Source organism: Strigops habroptila, chromosome 4, assembly GCF_004027225.2.
Source record: "Strigops habroptila isolate Jane chromosome 4, bStrHab1.2.pri, whole genome shotgun sequence".
Classification (NCBI taxonomy): domain Eukaryota; kingdom Metazoa; phylum Chordata; class Aves; order Psittaciformes; family Psittacidae; genus Strigops; species Strigops habroptila.
In genome coordinates, this window is record NC_046358.1 from 69,976,157 (window position 1) to 69,999,517 (window position 23,361).

General features: G+C 43.9%; 1 protein-coding gene across 1 annotated transcript in view; it reads right to left on the bottom strand.

Moving 5' to 3' along the window:
- C4H16orf71 (chromosome 4 C16orf71 homolog) overlaps positions 1 to 23,339 on the bottom strand; it is a 100,779-nt gene extending 77,440 nt beyond the window's left edge. The window contains exons 1-10 of the mRNA XM_030482253.1: positions 23,268 to 23,339; positions 20,933 to 21,125; positions 18,119 to 18,232; positions 16,848 to 17,336; positions 10,833 to 10,929; positions 10,185 to 10,320; positions 9,078 to 9,224; positions 8,086 to 8,151; positions 5,478 to 5,840; positions 3,503 to 3,662 (exon numbers count right to left, since the gene is read on the bottom strand). Coding sequence (XP_030338113.1) covers positions 3,503 to 3,662; positions 5,478 to 5,840; positions 8,086 to 8,151; positions 9,078 to 9,224; positions 10,185 to 10,320; positions 10,833 to 10,929; positions 16,848 to 17,336; positions 18,119 to 18,232; positions 20,933 to 21,079 — 1,719 coding nt within the window. The 5' untranslated portion in view covers positions 21,080 to 21,125; positions 23,268 to 23,339. The remainder of the gene's footprint in view (positions 1 to 3,502; positions 3,663 to 5,477; positions 5,841 to 8,085; positions 8,152 to 9,077; positions 9,225 to 10,184; positions 10,321 to 10,832; positions 10,930 to 16,847; positions 17,337 to 18,118; positions 18,233 to 20,932; positions 21,126 to 23,267) is intronic.
- Between the last annotated feature and the right edge of the window lie 22 nt (positions 23,340 to 23,361).

Here is a 23,361-nt window from a genome sequence, read left to right on the forward strand (position 1 = left end):
TGACTCTGTTGCACGCCTGAATGTTTTTGTTTTGTAAGCCAGCTGTAAGGCTAAGCTGCACTAAGATGATGATCATCGTAATATAATTACTAATACAAGGTTAGCCAAAGTGATTGTGTAGCCAAGAAAAATCAGATGCCTCAGTACGAGTCAACACATTCATTTTCCAAACAGTTTAGCTGTATGAGGTAGACAAAACTGTTTATAAGGTACTGGTAGCAAGGTGGCTCCAAACAGCTTTCAAACTATTACCTTGTTCTGCCATATCACGATAGAACAGTAACAGTAAACGGAGAAGCAAGCTGAAGCCCTGCTGAAAATACCTATTTTGTCCCAGTAATAAAAAGGCTTGAAAAGCTAAATACCAGTTGCTCCCTAGTACATTAATTCCACAGTGGGATGTGAGGTATCAGGGCCATGCTCGTGCTTAAGGCCAGTTCTGACAAGCTCAGTGGAGTAATGTCAGATGAGATTGCTGCGATGAGTGGTGTGAAGCCTCTACTGGGCCTTTCCCCTTTGCTTGGGAGATGCATTTAAGCTGAGACATTTGCCCTTGGTCCTTGGCTGAGCTACTCTAGAACCGTACCTCTGCCAGGCCTCATGTCACTCAGCTGAACCCTCCCCATAACTAACTGATCTGACCCTGGGGCTTGATCTCAGACCTGCTTCATCACTACTGACTCCCTGGGTGATCACTGAGGTGCTGGCCCACCCTGACCCTGGACTGTCACTGGACTAGTCCTGCCCCAGCTGGACTTTCTGGCCTCGATCTTGGGACTTACCTCATTCCCACAGACTTGCCAACTGGTTACCCTCAATGGCCTGCTCTGCTCTTGTTTGGGTTCTGGGGGACTGCACACCTCGCTAGTGAGATCTCTGCCCCTGCCTGCCTTGCGGTTACCTGCAGCTCCTGGTTTGTCTTCTCTTACAGAGCAACCTGCCTGTGCTGCTCCCTGACATAAAACATGGATTTTAGCCTGGGAAAAGTATTAACTATTATCCAGATCCAATCTAATGGGAATGTAATATAGAAATCAACATTAGTATTAAGTTACTCTATCATGACACACAAGATGAATGACAAATCAAGCCCATTTCATTTCACATCCTCCATTTAAGCATTTTACATGCTGTGCAGCATTCCTTCTCTGCTTCCCTTGTCAGTAATGCTTACTCTGCTCAAATACTGAAACAAAGCCTGTGCTTGTTACTCTAAATTACTGACTCGACCTGACCTTACGGCATGGATCCCACCGGCACTCTGCTGGCTTACCTGAAATACCTCTGAAAACTGATTCTTGGGCTCCTAAGTTACCTGCACTGATTTGAAAGTGTTTTTCCCAAACCTGATTCCCATTTACATTAGTGCTTCCCAGAGTGAAGCTGAGCAGAGTTTGACTGAACTAGGTTAAGAAAAAACCCACAAGCATTAAATCTGAATGTCACTGCTTTTAAATTTTAGACAAGAACCTAATGCAACCCTAATGCAGCTTCTTACAGTTCCTTTGTGTTTCTTTCCCAGCACCTCAGCCTCAGTAATTGCAGAGTTTCTAAACTTTCCCTCTGATTATTATTCAGTTCAATTATTTATGTACATTATAAATGGTCAGAGGAATTCTGGAAACTATGACAAGTGTTCCAGATCTGAACATCTATCATTGCCAACACAAAGGACTTATAAAACAAATTTGAAAGTGTACTACTTTGTCAAAGTGTGGCTTGTTCTTTGAATATACATGTTTATATATAGATACTAGATATTTTCACTGAGATACAGCTGCCAAATTACAGCTTCTTTAGTTTTAAATGTCAAAACATTCAAGTTTTTCTGTGTTCCTCTGAGCAACAAAGGGAAAAAGAAAGAAAAGAAAAACCTGTTCTAATTCAAAGAAAAAATGCTGCTGTCAAGATGAATTTCAAGTAATCTTACAAATGACTTGTATTCGATGATGCTGATACATTTTTCATTCTTAATTTTAATAATGGATATTTCTGAAGAAGAACTGAGAGCAAACTTGCCCATAGAACACAGTTATGACGGGTTGTGCTGATATTGTTTCTACCAACAGCGCCTCGTAAGCTCACGCTGGTTTCCCTCCAGCAGGCTGCCAGTTCAGGTACTGGTTAGCTGTTTCTACAGACATCAGGCACCAGGTAAGCCCTGGGCAGGTCACTTTATGCCAGCATCCATGAGTAGCTGGCAGGAATATCATTACATCTATTAATGGGCATCATTACACTGCACTTCAGTTACAGCAAGACTACAGTGTAGCTGTTCCCTGAGCCCTACTTGAGGGAAACCCCATTACCAAGCCCTCATCTTCATTTTCTTGGCTTCAGCACAGCAAGTGTGGGAAATGATGAAGATGCAGAACAACTCAACAATCACTTGGTGCACTGTCAGGAATGAGTTAGCAAGGCTCAAGTGTATTTCCAATGAGCAACTATGTGCCTGCATCCTAATAAGGGCTAACTGGAATTTATTTGGTGGTACCTCCCAGCAGAGGAGACTGGAGCAAGCCTGAAGACTACATTCATGACCTTTACACCTTCAAAGCAGAGCTCTGTGCAGTGCACTGGTCTTGTCAGAGCAGGCTGGTAGAGAGAGAGATGACTCTAGGTTTGTTAGTCCTTTGCTGCTCATCAGCAATTAATCCAGTGTTACCAAAAAATGAGCTTTCAATCTCCAGAAATACAGTAGTCAATTGATTACCAAAAATCCAAATGTGAATGGTCCATCTCCCAGTTTAGGGCTCTAAGGTCTTTCAACTTGTGTACTGACAGAAGAGCTTTGTTACTGCTACTGGTCCAAATAAATCATTATGGTGGACTCACGGACAAATTCCAGAGGTTCTCATCTCCTCTTACCTTCTCAGCTGGCCTTGTGTTCAGTGAGATCAGTGCAAGGATGAATTAGGACTACATATACAAGTCTTCTCAGGAGGAAAACCAGCCCTGTCCTCTGAGCTATATTTTAGGCTTTGGGAAAAAAAATCAGGATAATTTCCTACTCCCTTAATCAGGACATCAGCCAAAAGCAAAACCTATTATTAAACCCAGAATCCTCAAAACCTACCCACAAAACTGAAATATAAAGCTGTTAGGGGCAGACAACCAGACCAGGCTTTGCTTTAGAAGTATGACAATAAAAATGCTTCATTTTTTCTATAAGGTTATGATTAATCACATTTATGAAAGTCTGGTGCCCGTGAAGCAGATGACACTGAGCTCACTGACTTCAGCAAGCCAGGACTCCTGGCATACCCTGACAAGTCAAACCTGGTGGGCAGCTCTATGGAGAGCACTCCCCATACAGGAAAGGTGAGCAAGATATTATTAGTGTGAGAGAAGAACTGTAGGACTGCTCGTCTCATCAGGTAATGGTGCTCCATAACAAAGAGTTTAAATAATGCAATGAAAATTACTTTTTGCTTCTAGAATCACACTTGCATTTAGTAAGGAAGCCATTCTGAAAGGGACAGTCCTACACTAAACTACTAACCATGTGGAACAAAACAGGGGTATTCTCTGCCATGGGCTGCTTTCCAGTAACTGACTGCTGAGGCTGCAGTCTCTCCAGCTGCTCCTGGAATCTGTGTCTCCTGCGTCTCTCTTTCATCTGTTCTTCCTTTTGGAATAGCTCTTTTTTACTTCCTTCTGTCCTGAAAAATATACAGATTCTGCTTTGCTTAAGCTTTTCACTTGGGAGGAAAAAGCATCCTTATTCATCTGTTTGCATTTCCTTTTTCTTATATTTATACCACATACTTGAGGGTGAATCATGACATGACAGGCTAAAACAGATTTAGAAAGTGCTTATGCTGTTTGGGGGGGGGGACACAAGAACTTGTCATTGGATGAAATCATCTCTCTAAATTAAAAAAGCCACAAAAACAAACAAAAGCAGCAGACCTCAAACCTCTGGTAAGTGGTGACAGTCTATTTGGAGACCAGAACTTTGTTAAGCAGAGGCGTGCTTGTGATGTTTCCCATCTCATCCCTGAACCATAATTCCCCACCTAACTCCATTTCCTTTCCTTTCCTATCTGCTATCATACAGTGACGTGTTCCCCCCGACCCAAAGCCTTCCAGCTCTCTCTATTTTGATGTCTGAAGAAAGATTTCATCTGCCGTTACCACAGCAAATATGAAGTTCAATTTCTCCTGAATCCTTCAAGCCCCAGGTGCCCCAACAATAAAACTGAAATTCATTAAAATCCTTGGGAGCTATTACAGAGCAACAATAAATAACCCAGATTCTGGCCCAGCCGGATCTGTGGCAGGCTAACAGATAGACAACATGGAGTTTTATAGAACTGATGAAGCTGGGAGCTTTAATGTCAGGAATCCCATAGAGAAAAACCCTGCAACCAACCAGCTGCCATTTAAACCAAGCACACAGTGTCTGAATGGCAGGGTAGGCAAGCGTTTGACACCAAAAAAAGCAACAGTCTCTAGAGCAGGCAGGTTCTCATGCTTTCAAGGGCTTATATGCAAAGTCAAAATGTAAAATTTCACTCTCAAAACAGCAGAATATAACCTTTGAAAGTCAGCATAATGGAGCTCTCCCAAATAGCTGGGCAGGTGCACAAGGCAACCACCCGATTTCAGTTTCAAATTAGACCTTATGCAAAACACACCACATTAAACTAAGCCCAAGGAGGCAGAAGCCCAAAGAACTCTGCTATTTCCTCAGTTGATACCATCCTTATTTCTCTTTCTCTAAATAAAAAAAGCAGTTTTCCAAGATATTCCTGTGGCATAACCCATTCCTTATGGGTGTAATTTGTCCCTCTAAGGTCTTGTGCTTTTCTTGATGTTAGAATTGCTTTGTTTGGGAAAAAGTTACAAGGGGAGACATGATACATCTTCCAGTTTGTAAAAGGCTTTTTATGTTGGGAACAGAATAAAACATTTTCCATACTTCCTGGGAACACAACCAAAAAAAATAAGCTTAAATTGGAGATATGATCATTTAGACTTGAGGAAAAGCTTTACATTCGTAAGGATAATTAACCAGCGAAATGTACTACCTGGGGGGGTCAAGGAATCCTCACCACCCAGGATTTCAAGACCAAGTTAAGCAAAGATCTGTCAGGAAAGGACTAGATTTTAGCTCAGTCTATACCAGCACAGGGAGACAGACCCTTCCTTGCTTAGTAAATCTCAGTACCATTCTTCATGAAGAAGATCAATACCGTGTTACCCTCCTCTTACATAGGATAAAACTTAAAGAAAATGGCTGCATTTCCAGTGTCAGAAGTGCCATAATGTCTCCAGTTCCAGGCCAATTCACTGGTCCAGTAAGACTGCCTCTAAACCTTTAAGCAATAGCTACCAGGATTGGATGTCTTTCTAGGTAACAAAACCAGATATCCCTTTGCTCCAACTTACAGACTGGATAAATAATGTTCTTTTATCTTAGACAATTACATAAGTCATAATCAAAAGCACTGAGGACTTCTCTTGTGTGATACCTTGGCAATTCTGGTGTAGTTAGAGGAGGCTCTGGAGCATTTCCTGAATTTTTAACCTTCTCAGCTTCCATTTTGGTTTCTTTCTCTATACCAGCTCCATTACCTCCATGGCTTGACAAGAGGGTATCTGTTTTCTCTGGTTCCAACCTCATCCTGGGAATTGCCTTACTTGTCTCTTGCCTCACTTCAGAATATGGGGTTTGATTTATTTCAGAGGAACCTATCTCTTCCAGACTTTCTGGATCCTGTTTTATGCCTTCAAGTTTTTCAGCTGGGGTAGAGATTTCATGAGGAAGCTCTGAGGCTTCCTTACGGGCTCTACGGAGTTGTTGCAGTAGCAAGCTTTTTGCTGAGCAATTCCTCCTGCAAAGAACATAAAAACCCAAGTTAACCAAGATAAAGCATTACATGAAGAAATTCAAACTCAGAGGAACTTCTCTTGAGTGACAGCTCAAATCAAGGACTGGACATCTACACAAATAATAGCTATTGGTAATAGCAGCACCAGCACAGAGGCAACAGAAAACGCTGCAGTGACAGAACAAGACACTGATCTTACAGGCAATTTAGTCACCAATTCTGGATTGCAAGCACAACACACACCTTCCAGAAAAGCCCTGAACAAATGTGATGTTGGTATGGAAGTTAGAGTCCACAGATTTTTGCCCCCTTTGGATACAAGGGTTGGGATTCACATACATGCATAAGAAAAGTTCTTCTGATAGTTTTTAGGATTTTTGCGTTTGGCTTGATTTGATCTATGTCTCCTCCAGGTTAATGAGACAGCTAAATTGTCAGCAACCACACTATTGTGATAGTATTCTGTTGTGAAATGTCCTGTCATGACATAATGGGCAGATATGGTTATGTTGTCTGGCAGTTCTGCTCAGTGATGAGTCTCCCAAATCATCTGCTCCAGGAAGACTACCATCGCTTTGTAGCTCACGTGGTGATTATGAGCAAATAATACACTTTATTTTAGTGGTAGCTGAAAAGTACATGGACTGAGTAACAGATTGGGTTGGATATTAATGATGTGGTTAGGTGGTATGAGCACACAGCATCATACTGCTGCACTTAGCTAACCTAAACCTATGCTTCTCAGAACAAAGAGAAAACAGAATATTCTTTCTCCTTAAGAAACTCACATCTCCTGCCATCATATTCAGAACCATCAAATCAACATTTCACACTGATGGCTGGACTACTAAGTAGTAAGCCTAAACAGTGGTAACTTAGGAGAGAGCAGCCTTATGGTATTGTGTTAGAGATGGTCCTGACTACCCAAGCACTCCAGATATAAAAGTGTGTTTTTCAGGCTCAGTGGGTGGAGATCAAACCAACTAACTCTCCAAGGCCCTAATATGCAGGCACATTGTAGTACTGAATATGTAGCCCTGTTTAATAAATCCATCCAGATAAGAGCAAAACTGGCACTGACCACTCGTGAATGAGATGAGAATCTTGCCCTGCTGAGCCTCTGAGGCTTTTTTATTTAGAAACAGAACTGATTAACATTTGCCAGGCATTTCATTTGTGTATGTTCTTTAGCAACATTAAAACAAATCAAAATCCAATCTGCTAAGCTCTGCTCTCCATCACTCCAGATTTACACTGATGAAACTTCTGCACTTGTGTCAGTGCCAGTGAGAGTTCCCCAAGCATCGTCCTGTCCCTGCTTTATGCTGGCTTTAGATTAGATGTTCTACATTATATTGGTTAGGCTCCATTCCCCATCAAATCATTTATTCTTTCAAACCAATAAAAAAATAAAAAGAGTAATTGGCTGGCACAACATTACAAGTGTTCTTCTTGCCCTCTGCACTGCTGTGATGTGAATTTACATGCACCAGGCTTCTAGGTGTAATCCAGAGCCTAAACACAGTAAGATTTAACCCAGAGCCTAAACACAGTAAGGTGTTTAAAACTTGACATAGCTGCTTCACGTTAAACCAATGTCTAACAACCTATGGGTATAAATCAAGCCTGAGTTTAGCAATGGGAGAGGCTGGCTTCTGTGCCTACTAAAGAATTTACAGTTTGGGATTCCATTCATCACATTCTCTCCCCTTTCCCCTCTTCCTCTCCCCCTCATTAAGGAGACTTGAGATCATCCCTGCTCACAGTGTATTCAATACTCTTTTTAAATCAACATCCATTCTAGCCTATTTTATTATTTCTAAAAATGAAGATTTGTCTGAGTCAGCTCCCTACAACACTTTCAGTTTGATTCAGGGTCATTTAAAAACCAGTTCTCATGTCACTCAGGCAAGTCTGGAGAAAGCACCAGGTTTCCCCAGCCACCCTGACCTGCTCTACTGTCTTTTGAGCTGTTTGATGCAGCTGTACAGGACCAAGGTGCAACACTGCCTCAAGGATCAACAACTATTTTCTAGCTTCAGTACCTTTACTATGCAACAGAAAATGGGTGATGTCCTGGGGCCAGACTGAAACACTGCTGTTATTGGGCTTTTTTGCTGTGAAGACCAGAAACAGGGATATTTCAGTACATGTGGTCTCTCTAAGCACTGTTAGAGCAATTATTTTAGTTTCAGGAAAAAAATGAACATCATATCATTTGCACTAAGGTCCTGGAAAAGAATCTCACCTTCTCCTTTCTGCTTGGTCCCCAGTCATCATAGTCTCCTCTTCTTCCGTGGAGCTGTCGCTTGTGCTATGAAGCAAATTGGACCATATGAGTTAACTCTGCTCCAACTGGGAGTTGGCTTTTTGTTATGTCTAGGATGCAATATTAAAACCATTATAAAAAAGAAGGGATACTGTCAGGGAAGATCTCCAGGTGTTAGACAGAGTTCTTCACACTAGTACTCTTGGGGGGGGGGGGGGGGAAAGAAACACACCACAAAAAAACCCACAAAAAAACCCCAAAACAAAACACAAAAACAAACAAACCCCCCCCCAAACCACTAAAAAAAAAAAAAAAAAAAAAAAATTAAGCAACTGCATCAAAACCTGGTAGTGTTTTTTAAACTGTCAGCTGTTTATTAACAACAAGGTTTTTTCTGGTGACTGTTTTCTTCAACCCCTTGCTCCAGCAAATGTACACCTTGAGAAGGGAGCAAACAGCTACCTCAGACACTGTTAGCTCTAGGGGGAAGAACAGCTTTGCCAGCATCTGTTGCAGTCTGACAAAGATTTGGCCTCTCAGCCCTGACTAGAAGGTCCTCTTATCGCACAAGAAACAGAAATCAGCACCTACTGTTGCTTGCCAGGAATGTAGCAAGCGATGTCCATTTTGTACCCGAAACGTAACAACAGTGGCCCAACCCCTCCAGCATCGCTTTGGAGTCCCTGCCCCCTGCTTTATCGGTGGAAACTTTGTAAATATGATTTCCCTGGGTGTTTTGCATGTCCTGTCTGTGCTGCCTGCATGCCTCCGTATTGACATGCTCCAACACAACTTACTCTGTTTTACGAATATGCCTGTGCTCGCATGGGGCTATACTTTCCTACTAAGGTCACAGAGGTGTGGAAGGTGAGCACACTTTTAAAGTTATTTCACAAGTAGGAGCTGCAGAGAGGTTTCAGCTTCTCACTTTTTATTACCCACTTCTCACTAACAGTAAAGCCAGACTTTACCCTTGTTGCTCATCAGGGAACATTACTGACTTCTGTGCTTTAGCATCTCTCAGATCGATGTACACGGTTGCAGGCTCTGGCAGGCTCTGTAAGCTCACCATATCCATCCTTGGAGAACTTCGTGGAGATGATCGCGAGGCAATATCCCTAAGCACAGAAAACACTGTCTCAGCATGTCCTCCACCTTAGCTAGACAAGAAGCCCTGCAGGGTGTGGATTATGATCAAAATGCATTGTGAAAGGAGCTTTGTGCTTGGCTACTGCACAGATTCAAGCTCCTCTTCTGCCTACTCTCCACCACCTTTCAAAGCTGAACTCAAAGATTCAGCTTCCCCCAGGGAACATGGACTAGAGGCAGCATGATGGCAGATACTTAGTTCTCAAAAACTGACAATATCAAATTGTTCTGTAGTAAAAAGGCAGCAGTTATGGTACCAAAGAGCTTACATATTTAAAGAGCTTACACCCATCAGTGAAAAGAGGTCCCTTTTTCCTCTCTGCCTCCTTTGGCAATTCTATTTCATCCTTCAGAGTATATATAGTGAAAATCACTCTTGTGGCTCTCCCTGCCCTCAAAATGAGAAGGCTCTTCACCTTCCCCTTTACAGGCCTGTTTCACTACTGTTTCCTCTGTGCTGCCACCACTGACTATGTTGCTTCCAAAGAAGGTGGAAATCCACTTCCTTCACATTGAACCCTCCAAAGATGCACTGACATCCACTTGCCCAAAAAATAATCCTGTATACTTTAGCTAAATTGAGGTACCAGTAAGGGAAACCAGTACCCTAGATGACAAAAAATGTGGCCATGATAATTTGCTTTGCCTTGTTTTCCCCCCTTTCCCACTTGTCCCAAGTGTCTGGTGAGGTCTAGACAAAGGTGGTGATTGATGGAAAATGCTGAGGTGACAGGATAGTGTTTATCATCAAATGTACACGTATAGGAGAGTCTTAGTTACTCCCTTTAACATCCCTGTAGCATATCCCAACTACAATATCAGCTTTCTGCAGAAGGTACAGAGAAAAGCCCCTATAGAAAACCACGAGTTTCCAGGTATCCCTACTGGCAGTCAGGATTACCCAGTGTATATGACAGAAAAGGACCTACTTATTCTCCTGCTGTTCTTGAAAGGAGACCTTGGCTGGTGACCACCGGCAATATGGAGACACTGTCCTGGACTGCCTGGCACACAGCTCTGCTAGCTTTTCCATGATCTTATTTTCAGATCTACTCCTGAAGGTGCCTATGGAAGAACAATAAAAAGAATCACCAGTTGTGCTTCTCTGCCACAGGATCACCCAATATACTCTTTCCCCAATTTCACATTGCTGCTTTCTCCACAGCCTTTCAGAAGGGGAAGGATAAAGGTACTATTGTCACCTGGCTCTGACTCGCTTCAAACCTCCATCCATCCATGGCAGACCACAGAGCACTGCTTTCAAGCTATGAAAGCAAGATGAAGTCATAGAATCCCCAACTGGTCTAGGTTGGAAGGGACCTTAAAGCTCATTCAGTTCCAATCACCTTTCACTAGACCAGGTTGCTCCAAGCCCCATCCAACCTGACCTTGAACACTGCCAGGGATGGGGCTTCTTGAGGGAAACCAATTAAAAAAGTTTTACAAAGGCATTAAAAAACTCATCATGATTTCAGCATTCAAAAGGATGCTGCAGCGAAGGACTTAAACACAGGAACCTGAGTTTTATTTATTTTTATACACTTTTAGCAAAGTCGGTATTAATTTAGCAGTGTTACCATGATCTGCTGAGGAGAAAGCAACTTCTGCACAAGTCTCATCTTTCTGCTGCTCCAGCTGCTCAAGAATCTTGTCTAGGTCCCATTTCTCCATACTCTGAAAGAAGACAGCCAAGATGTGATGTAAAATTCACTCCCAAAAGACTGCTACAAAATAAGTCTCACATTCTTTGTAGTAACTCCACCAGATTCTCCTGGCACATATAAATGCACAAATGGCATGGAAGCTCACCTTACCTTACTCCAGTACTATGCCACTGTTGAGAGATATTAGTTATTTAGCACATGTATGTTTTAAATAGTTTGAGTCCTTTAACATACTAAACCACACAATACTATAGCTCTATTTGCTTAGCTTTACCTGCTTAGTATGAGCAGCTAGATTTGCTGAAGCCTTAGGCCACAAGCTGTGGACTTGCACTTAGAGATGCTTTCAGCTGGACTAGAGTTAGTTTTCTTAGTAATTTTCCCAAAAGCTGGTGCAGCATTGTGTTTTGTCTTTAGTATGAGAATAATATTGTTCATACATTGATGTTTTAGTTGTGGCTAAATAATGCTTATCCTACATCTAGGAGTGTTTTAGGGTCCCATGCTCTGCCAACAAGAGGTGCACAAGAAGCACAAACCAGAAGATAAGGAGGTTACAGCCATCAGCAGAAGCTGCAATTCAACAAGAACAGTTAATGCCTGCCTGTGTGAAGACAGAGAAGGAACCTAATAGGGTGTTAGAAGTCCCCACACCAAAACTCACCACTGGACTCTGGTCCCAGCAGTTAAAGTTTTGGGTGGTGCTTGTATGAATGCTCAGGCAGCACCTTCTCCCCTATCAGCCACTGTCACTTGCCAGTAGATGCACTGGTCTGTCACTCTGGACACAGTTGTTTCAGTGTGAGCCTCAGTGGTTGGCACAACTAACAGCGGGACATTTGCTGTTTGAACACTACCTGCCTCACAGCACTGCCAAGGCACTGCATCTAGCATAGCAAAGTACAGCATAACTGCTACGAGAAACCAGAGAAGGACTAATCAGTGTTCATTCAAACATAAGAAGGTGGAGTACCCTCTCCTTTCCTACTTAAAACTGCGAAGTCTAGAAGACTTTTCTAGAGTGGGCTGAACTGACAGCCTCTTAAAAGGAGAAACCTAAGTCCATCCTGAACATCCACCTGATCCATCTTGCCATAAGCTGGGACATAACTCATGGTATGTCCTCCTCATGGCTCCATCTTCCACATGCATTCCCATTGTGGAGTCTTCCAAACAGCAGGTACACCCCTTCATCCCTCAGACCCACTAACAGTACCAGATGCCAACATGTTTTATTTCCGCTCTGTCCACACCTCCAAGTACTCTTCCCATAACCTTTCACCATCTCCAAAAGAGGATGTCCCTAACTACACTGCCAGCCTGCTTTAAGCCGTTCCGCAAGGAAGTGCTATAATGAAAGGAATGCATTTACTATAGCTCTTTCAGCAGCCCATCTATCCAGCTGTTTTCATCTACTTCTGCTTGGGTTTTTTCCTCTGAGAATCATGGACCCTTTTGATATAGGATACAGAAAACCACAGGAGATAGTAAAACAGACAAAAAGATGGCCTGATACAAGACCAAACATACATGTTCTGAACCAGAACAATGGTGAGAACTTCTCACTGCCACCAATATGAGAAGAACTTTCAGTTTTCTGTTCTTTGAGGTGAGGCTCGCAGCCTTTTCCTCCCTGTCCAACTTCCACCCAGGGCAAATTCCCACTTCTCTAGGCCTGGGCAGCACCAGATGCAGTCTGACAGCTGCTTACCCCACACTGAAGACAGGATCATCAATTTTGTTGCTATGAATCACGTACAGTGGCTGTGGGTATGCTCACACTGCACACTGCTAACTTAGGTATGAGAACCAGCCTGTGATGAGAAAAGCTTACCTGCATTTAAAGCACTGATTGCTTTCGCCTTTGGTTATTATTATTTATCATTTGGAGCTCGGCTAAGGTGCCTCTATACAAACGCCCATAGTATGGGGAACAAGCAAGAGGAATTAGAGATGTGTACAAGGCTACGGGAATATGATGTCATTGGTATCACAGAAACATGGTGGGATGGCTCCTATGACTGGAGTGTCGGAATGGAAGGTTACAGGCTGTTTAGAAAAGACAGGCCAGGCAGACGGGGAGGGGGCGTTGCTATCTATGTCAGTGATAGGCTGGAGAGTATGGAACTCTGTCTGGGGACGGGTGATGAGGTAACAGAGTGTTTGTGGATCAGGATCAAAGGGAGAACAGCAATGGGGGACATTACGGTGGGGATCTGTTACAGGCCGCATGATCAAGAGGACTCTGTGGATGAAGCGCTCTACGGACAGATAGGAGCAGCCTCACGCTCGCAGGCCCTTGTCCTCATGGGGAACTTCAACCATCCTGATATCTATTGGAGGGACGGTACGGCCCGGCACAAGCAATCCAGAAGGTTCCTCGATTGTGTGGAAGACAACTTCCTCTTTCAAGCAACAGAGGAGCCAACAAGGAGAGGTGCCATGCTTGACCTCGTGCTCACCAACAGGGAGGGACTGGTTGGAAATGTGATGCTCCAGGGCAGCCTTGGCTGTAGCAATCACGAGATGGTTGAGTTTGAGATCCTCAGGACAGTGAGAACATGCAGCAAGCTCACTGCCCTGGACTTCAAGAAAGCAGACTTTGGTCTCTCCAGGAACCTCCTTAGTAAGGTTCCACAGGATATAGTCCTAGAGGGCAGGGGGGCCCAAGACTGCTGGTCGATATTCAAGGATCACCCGCTACGTGCTCAAGAGTGTTGCATCCCGACTAGAAGAAAGTGCAGCAGGAGGGCCAGGAGACCTCCATGGATGGATAAGGAGCTGCTGAGGAAACTTAGAGGGGAAAAAAGAAGCTTATAGAAGGTGGAAGCGAGGACAGGCAGCCTGGGAAGAATATAGGAGCATTGCCCGGGAAGCTAGGGACCAGGTCAGGAAAGCTAAGGCCCAGCTAGAATTCAGTTTGGCAAGGGATGTAAAAGATAACAGGAAAGGATTCTATAGATACGTAGCAAATAAAAGACAGACTAGGGACAATGTGGGCCCTCTCCGGAAGCTATCGGGAGAACTGGCTACCCTGGATTTGGAGAAGGCTGAGGTTCTTAATGACTTCTTTGCCTCAGTCTTCACCAGCAAATGCTCTGACCGCACCACCCAAGTCTTAGAAAGCAGATGCAGGGACTGTGAGAATGAAGACCTTAGGCCCACTGTAGGAGAGGATCAGGTTCGAGACCATCTTAAGAACCTGAACGTGCACAGGTCCATGGGACCTGATGAAATCCATCCACGGGTCCTGAAGGAGCTGGTGAATGAAGTTGCTAAACCACTGTCCATCATATTTGAAAAATCATGGCAGTCAGATGAAGTTCCTGATGACTGGAAGAAGGGTAATATAACCCCCATTTTCAAGAAGGGGAAGGTGGAAGACCCAGGGAACTACAGACCAGTCAGCCTCACCTCTGTGCCTGGCAAAATCTTGGAGCAGATTCTCCTGGAAAGCATGCTAAGGCACATGAAAAACAACAAGGTGATTGGTGGCAGCCAACATGGTTTCACCAAGGGGAAATCCTGCCTGACCAATTTGGTGGCATACTGTGTACAGTTCTGGTGTCCTCAACATAAAAAGGACATGGAGCTGTTGGAGCAAGTCCAGAGGAGGGCCACGAGGATGATCAGGGGCTGGAGCACCTCCCATATGAAGACAGGCTGAGAAAGTTGGGGCTGTTCAGCCCGGAGAAGAGAAGCTGCGTGGAGACCTCATAGCAGCCTTCCAGTATCTGAAGGGGGTCTATAAAGATGCTGGGGAGGGACTCTTCCTTAGGGACTGTAGTGGTAGGACAAGGGGTAATGGGTTCAAACTTAAACAGGGGAAGATTAGATATGAGGAAGAAGTTCTTTACAGTGAGGGTGGTGAAGCACTGGAATGGGTTGCCCAGGGAGGTTGTGGATGCTCCATTCCTGGTGGTGTTCAAGGCCAGGTTGGACAGAGCCTTGGACCACATGGTTTAGTGCAAGGTGTCCCTGCCCATGGCAGGGGGGTTGGAACTAGATGGTCTTAAGGTCCTTTCCAACCCTAACTATTCTATGATTCTATGACTCTATGATTCTATTAGCTGAAATTAAATTTTTAACTGAAATATCATTACCAGAGCTTAGAAGTTTCCATGAGTTTTTTAAAAGGAAGGTGGCTGTCAGTTATGACAATTGTGTCACACCCAATGTGCATTTCATGTGACCACTCAGGGCTTTAGAAAAGCAGCAGCAGCAGCCTCCCAAACAAGGAGTTTCACCCTGTAAAAACCTGTCACCTGCCTCTGCCATCTAAGAGGGGATTCTTACTTTTTCCTGAGCAATAGATCTTCATGCATACCTGGACCAGGATTAGATCTATTCTAATACTACACACTGCAGGTGATGAAAGGTAAAAGCCTGATGAGAGTCACAAGCTGAAGTCTCCCACCACACAAAGCTAATACTGGTTCAAGGATCTCACTGAAGTGTATTGGTCTGGAGGAGTGAAGGATGGCTAACAAGAGAGATTACTGCAGCAAGAGTCATGTCACAGGGCAGTGCAGGTGCTGTTTTACCAAATAGCCTAACACATGCATTTGCTTTAGTTATGGTGCAGTTGTAATAAGCTTCTTTTTCAATAATACTGCTTAAGTACAAACCATTATAATAAAAAGCTCAAACCACCACCTCAGCTGCTGTATTAAGGCTTTCTCCTCCTAACCCTTAATGAGAATAGCACTATTGTAAGGTACTATACAGCGACCAGAAGAAAAAACCAGAAGTTTTGCACAATTCCATTTCTAACACAGAAAGGGACCTCAGGGAAAAAATATTTTTAAACAAACTGGTATGATTAAAATCAAGAAGAAAGTGTATATTAGTTTTAACAACTTTACTTGACATAAACTGAGGTTTAGGTTAAACCTTGCTAAACTGGGAAGTAACAACCACCTCCCAAATCTAAACATACACATGAAGGACAAAGCTTTACCCTCCCTTTATCAAATTGAGAACACACTGAGCCTAGGCTCAGTACTCACCCAAAAGCATCAGACTTCAGTCCATTGAAGTCAGTGATATCAAACAGGTTCTGAAAGGACAACCACACTTCCTGAATTAATAGAGCAACTGACTTACATGAGATGAGATGGGAATTAAACCCTGAACCATCTGGAAAAGATCCCCTCCAATAACAGCACAATTAAATGATGCAGCACAGTTTAAAACAGGCAAGCAGCTGCATTCTTTGCCTATACTAGAACAGCTTGAACACCAAATAGTGTATTTTTGTGAGCATAGACGAAAGGGGAAGGGAAACATCTGTATTCTGATGCTATAGAAGGCTTTGAACAGCACTATCAGGTTCATGTTCTGTGCTGATTAAGTCTTAACAACCTTAAAAACCAATACAGGAAGTAGAGATGTATAACCAGTACTGAAGAGAACCACCTCACCATGCCGGGGCCACATACCAGTTAAGCATACACGAGCTGGTCCTAAGCACCTGCTGTAGGTGGGAGAGATTTAAGGCTTCAGGAACAAGCCTAACCATCTTATCTCCTCACCTCCAGCACTCCCACAGTGTTACAGAGAAGACAAAATGCTGAAAGGCCAGAAGGTTCGCTGTTTGAATGCAAAGTCTGTTGGGACCAGAAGAGTTCCTCCCCACGGACAGAGGTTGTGGTTGGCTCTCCTGAATAAGACCATGAACCACGCAGCTGATCCCATGACTTTTGCTCCCATTACGGACTTCTAACGGCAGCTCTGCAAGAGCATTTGGTAACTTGTATAGCACATGACCCAGCAAAACCCAAACTCAGGACAACGCAGAAAGCCATAAAGAACACCATGGCGTGTGCAGAATTGGGCGTTTCAGTTCTTTATCTTAGTAGGATTCTGCAACCAATGCCTCTACTCAACAAGTAGCACTCTCCAAAACATTTTGTTTGGGCCACTTACCCGCTGTGACAGATGGGTCTGTCCTTGAAGGTGATCTGAGGAGTTTTCTTCCTTATCAGTTCTTTCTAGACTGTTGCTAACATCATGGGAGGGAAGCTTGACATCTGGCTCTGGGTGGCCTGATGGCTCCAGGATTATTTTGGAGAGTATTTTTGTCTCTATCAGTTTTCTTCTCTCTTTCCGGCTGCTCAAATCATCCACAGACAATGCAGTATTAAGCCAAGAGTTCTGGCTTTCCCTGGCCTGTGTCCTGTCCAGTTCTTCCTCTTCAAGGCAATCTGTGGAATCTGCAAGAGACTCTTCAAAAACAGCTGCCTTTTGGCTTGGTATTTCTTCAGTATAGCTGGCAAGATCGGGAGTCTCATCTTTAATCATTTGTACATCATCCTTTGCAATTACTTGGGCACCATGTGGTTTTTTCTGAAAGCCAAAGCTTTCTAGATCTCCACTCCAGATCTCCCATGGATGGCTTTCTGTTTCCTGGGTTTGCTACAGGTAGAGAAAATACACACAATTAGGAAGTCATATCTCCCTAAGCTTTAGAAGCTGATGATAAACAAAGCCACAGCGCTTAGAAGATAGCAGCTCCAACTCAGATACCATCTGGAAACAGCACACACCATATCCATCATGGAAAACAGTTTAGACTGTTTACTTTCCAAAGACTAACTTTAGGAAGTGCTAAAAATCCTTAAAATTGATTTTCCTTACATGTGTTCAACATATGACATTCCTTAAAGTAGGTTAATTGCTTGATTAGGAAAAAGCAGCACTGTGTTAGTCTTGCCATGATGGAAGAGTCAGGTCAGCTGGCGCACCTTCCAGCTTCCTACACTGGCTCATCTTCATCAGTGCAGAAGCAGTGTAACAATTTCATCTCAAAAACACTGTTCAAGGGTTAAGCTTCATACCTGTCCCCCTCCCTGCACTAAATGATTCTCTATTTTCTAGATACATAAAATGGTTGCTGAAATTATTTCAAACTCTCCAAAAGTTTAAGTCATTGCAAAGTGTTACTGTCAGTGCACAGGAAAAAAAAACAAAAAACAGTAAAGGACAATAATAGAAACTGAAAAAAAGGGTCTAAAAATCTCTAGAACAAAGAAAACTGCATAAAGAAAAAACTAGTCTCTAGGGGGAAAGGTACTGGGGACTCTGCTCTTCCATCACACACTGCAGTCAAACAGGTTAAATAACAGCATCCCCCCTCACTGGTGACAACCAGAAGAGTGGGGCTACGGTAGTAGAGCCTGGACACAATAGTCAACAACCTGCATGTTTGAGTCTTCCAGGGAAAACTCCATCAGTTCTTCTGACAGGTCAGGAATTAAGTTTGGCAGTTCCCGCTGGAAGATGAAAAGCTCCCCATCACTGTCACAGTCAGACTGCAACCAAAAATAAAGAGAAATTAAACGAGGCTGTAACACTCACCTTAATATCTGTTTTGAGTGACAAATCCTATGTTGCCATCACGTGACTACAGTTCAGACACAAGAATTTTCTCTGCCATCACCTCTCCACCAGTCTCACAGCCCCAAACTAGGCTGTCTTACAGTGACCTAACATTTGAGCAAGCTACAATTGTAAAAACCATGTAAAACATTGAACTACCATGGACACTGGTGACTAACATTCCTTTGAGCAAAGCAAGGACAAGAGTGGGCAAATTCTCTAACTCCCAAGTGATTCTTTGCACTGCCCCATGCACCACCACAAAGTAACAAGAGCAGTGCTGCTCCCTAAGGGAAGAGGAATCACATACATGGAAATGTAAAGGCCAGTCCTACAGTACCTCAGCAAAGTAAGCAGGACAAACCAGAAGTAGCAAGTAGGCTGAGTCAAGAACCTAAACATAAGACAGTATTGTGGTGATGAGGCAGGTCAGAGATCAAGCCTGAATGTCAACTCACAGGCTGGATCAAGGAAAATCATAGCTAGAAACCAGTACTCCTCCAACACAGCTCAAAGAGTGAATGCCCAGAGCTGAGCTTAAATAGAGCTGCTGAGCACAGCAGTGGGAGCCCCAGCTAAGGCTGGGCAGGGCCATGAGGGTTATTATTGCAATCAGGAGCCTGCCATTCATTATTTACGATGCAAAGCAGCATCTGCTTGGTTGGACAGAGTTTAAATAGCTTTGAAAACCTCTTTTCTGAACATAGGACATGTATTTGAGATTAATCCTTATGCCTAGATACCGAAGTGAGATTAAGCACCTCCTCAGCAGTCAGGACACAGATTTCCTGATAGTCCCTTTGTGTGTGAGTATGTTTTGGGTAACGCACACTGTGGAGAATTCTCTCTGTCAGGTGTAATTAATTTTTCTTAACATGAAGCAAACTGCAACAGAACTTTTTTCCTCTTAATAAATTGTGTATCAGGGTAATGAATGTACTTCAGGACACTAAACAGATTTGTCAGTGCTGGTTTTGAATGCAGGAGCACACCCCATTGAGGTTACAGATCTCAGATGCATAAAGGTATCTTCACACAAGTGGACACCACTTGAACAAAGGTGCAGCACTGAAACTGCAGGCTCAGCAGGCACCTGGTCCACACTAAGCAGGATGGGGATTGTACAACCAGGTCTTCTGAATGCAAATTAAGGGTAGCATGTAAGCACCAAGCAGATGATTGCCTCAAGGTCCTTCAGCAGGAATTTCCTTTCCAGATGTCATAGAAACAGAGAATTTGGAGGTTGCTTATAAGTAAAAATTTCAACATGATTTAGAGTTATGGAATGGTATTGTCATCAAATTGTCACAAAGCTGCCTCTCTGTTTTAACCTTATCGTACACTTACACAGTGAGAATGCCTAAAAACAACTCCTGAGTGTTGAGCCTTAGCCTATGCTATATAGACACATACATAAATGCAATGGTTGTTTTAAATAACTAAACCAGAATGTGGATAGAGGAGAACTGAGAAACACTGAGGCGCTATAACTTGTCCCACATGTTAGAGACAGAGCTGAGTGCAGACAACCAGCCAAGGACTCCGTATCATCACTTTATCCACTAGCTCACACTGCTTCTGATGATTGACTAATAATAAGTAATAAATACCACATGGAGGCATTTCTGGGTCCTTCACTGCTCACAAGACTCCCTTTGTATCAGTAAGGGCCACACTAAGAATAAAATATATCCTTTCAGTGTTTAAAAAAAAATATAATTCAAGTTTATACATGCTTGAAAATTAATAAAATATTCTGATTTACATAAAAGGCCACTAATAATTTAACCTTGAGACACATTATCACCTCAGAAAAGTCAATGCCAGAGGTAGCATCTTGTGCCAGAGAGGCTTTTATTTCCACCTATCACTGTCCTGTGAACAGAGATCTTCAACAGCCACGAGGCAGCCTGTCCCAGACACTAAGAGCCAGCAAGGAAAAAACCTGTAATGGTGAAGCATACTGCACAATAGCTATCAGTCTTAGGCTTTATGTTAAATGATTCGTGGCATTATGCCTCTTTGGAGGTAGAATTGAAGCACAAAAAGGCAACATGGCCTGTGAAGAATTACAGGCAGGGAAAAAAGCAGAATCCAGGATTGAAATATCTGCCAAATGCTTTTTCCACTGGACCACAAAGTCTTTAGGAATATCACTTCCCTGTGATCCTCATACATAGAAAAACATACTGACAGGGCTACTGTCTGGCAAGCACATTATTGGAATGAGTAGCTTAACACACTCATGCATAAAACCTTATAATCTCACTTTAAATCAGCAGTACGCTTCTTTCATACTGTATATTCAACAGAACAAAGAAAAATGTGGGTTCATTCCGCAAGGTGCCCACTGCCCTCCTCTTCCCAGCCTGGGAATACTCATTGTCTGGAGAAATCAGTCCCATTATCAGGTTCCAAAGAACATAGTGAGAAGAGATGGCATTTATACTTTGCCAATTAGAGACAATCTAGAAGGCTATGGATTAAAGCACAATGTTTCAATAGTCAAAACAGGCGCCCATCGAGGATGCTATGCTAGCTACTGGGAAATGCCTGGCTGGGGTGACCTTCTCTTGCCTGGGAGAGATTTTTCTAGAAGACAGTGAGAAAGAAAGGCAGGTTCCAGTGCTTACTGTGGAGTCATCAGAGTCCAGAGATGGGAGCTGATCTTCCACTGCAGCAAGTATGGCTCCCCATTGAAATGTTCTGACACTCTGAAGAGGAGCTGCAGGAGGCTCAGGTGGGTGATCTATATCCTCACTTTGCCTTTCTGAGGCCATTGGTACAGCTTCCCTTCAGCCAAATGAACGATGAGCTGAAATACACCTCACAAAAGAGCACAAGGGGTAACATCAGTGCAGAACAAGAACAAAGCATGTGCTTTCAGGGTCACCATAATTCTCAGCAGGGTTTTCACTATCAGCAGTGAACAATAAAATCTGCATTTTTGGAGTTGTTCCTTCCCACCTGAGTTCAGAGGGCTGAAAGCTTTCTGCCCTGCTCACCATATACACCCGTAATTGGGGCCACATCAGAGGCAGTTTACGATTTTTGGGGTTTCTTAGCAACACTGACTTGTAACTGTTCTCAGAGAAGCATATTGACACTGACTGCACGGAGATGGAAGACATGCAGCGAAGGCAGAGCTGATACCTCTGCTCCCAGCTGGTGTTTACTCCTCATCCCTATTTCTCCCATGTTCCCCTTCTCACCACTCAAATGATAGATAAAATAATTTATGATTGGTTTTTTTTTCCACTGGATTTCCATAAAAATAGTTGAGTAGGCATGGTCTTGGGTTCTGACCTTTCAAAGTGTTTATAAAGCAGACTCTTTCCTCATGTGTTCCTTGATGTACAGGAGGAGTCGAGACAACACAGTAGGGACTACTGCTGTACTAACAAGTTAGATAACTAATCCTCATGGAAAACCTTTGCTTTTAACATTTTAAGCTACAGCTGCACAGTTTCCTGGGGATTCAAAAGTGAAAGCAAATAATTTCTGTTTGGCAAGAAAGGTTGAGAGGTTTGTATGTTGTTCAGTACTGAAATAACTGTTCATGTGATTACACTGTCACTATTATTTGCATTGGCATGGACTGATAATGCTCCTCTAAAATAAAGTGAAACTCATCTCATGCTGTGGGAAGCTTACAACTTGGAAAGCGCCTTTGCAAATACTTCATATGCCATATCCACATAGCAGCGGCTTTGTCCAGGCAAGAAAACCCCTGACTGATTTGGGTGGAGCGGAGGGAAATCCCTCCAAGGCTAGACTACTGTGCTTTGACAGCAGGCAGAGGTTGCAAGGAGCAAGAGGAGTCCTGTGGGGATAAAAACAGTCTAGCGCAGCTCCCTCTGCCAACTTGAGAGCTCAGTCTCCCAAGGTTAAGGATGTTACACTGGATCTGACGTATCAGTCATCTAATCCAGCTGCTTCTTTGGGAGAAAGCAGTACTTTATGTCTAAAATAAAGTGCAGATTTGCTAGCTGTAACACATCAAGTGCTTTCTGGAGAGCTTGGGCCAATTGAGACATGGGTCCAGAGAATGGCCACAAAAACGATCAGAGGGAAAGAGCACCTCTGCTATGAGGAAAGGCTGAGAGAGTTGGGTGGTGGTTCATCCTGGAGAAGAGAAGACTCCAGGGAGACCTTATTGCGATCTTTCAGTACTTAAAAGAGGCATGTAAGAAAGATGGAGAGAGACTTTTTCGTAGGGCCTGTTGTGACAGAATGAGGGGTGATGGCTTTAAACTAAAAGAGGGAGATTGAGGCTGCACATGAGGAAGAAATTCTTTAAATGAGGGTGGTAAAATCCTGGCACAGGTTGCCCAGAGAGGTGGTGGATGCCCCATCCCTGGAGACATTCAAGGCCAGGCTGGATGTGGTTCTGGGCAACCTGATCTAGTTGAAGATGTCCCTGCTCATCGCAGGGGGGTTGGACTAGATGAGCTTTGAAGCTCCCTTCCAACCCAAACCATTCTATGACCATGAAGTCCCGAGTTTCTCCATGTCACTAGAACGACATTTCCTGCCAGGTCCATTCGGGAGCATCGCTGTCAGGGTGTGACAAGAGGGAGATGCCAAGAAGATGCAGGAGGTGGGCAGGAAAGAAACCTTGTTTTCGGGGTTGTATTCACGGGTCCGACGCGGGCCTGTGGGTGAGCTAACGCCTGCCCTCGGCACTCACCTTACCGGCAGGTCCCGGGACCCGCCGTGCCTCGGAATGTCGCGCTGAGAGAAGCCCCCAACAAACCATCAAAATGGCGGCCCGGGCAGCGTCACCATGGCAACCCCGCCACCGGCTGCCCGCGCTCCCGGCCCGCCCTCCCAGAGCCGCTCCCGCTGGCCGCTAACCGACGTGCCTCATAAGATGAATTAAAACCAGGAGGGGCCAGTCAGCAACAACGCTGCTCGAAGAGCTCTGAGACCCCCGCAACCGCCCCTCCGCCCCCCCATCTCCGCTACCTCAGCCACCGGCTCTGCTCCGCCCCGCCTTCCAGACGCCCACGCCCGGCCTCCCTCGGAGCTCCAAATCCCATTGGCTGCCCTTCGCCACGCC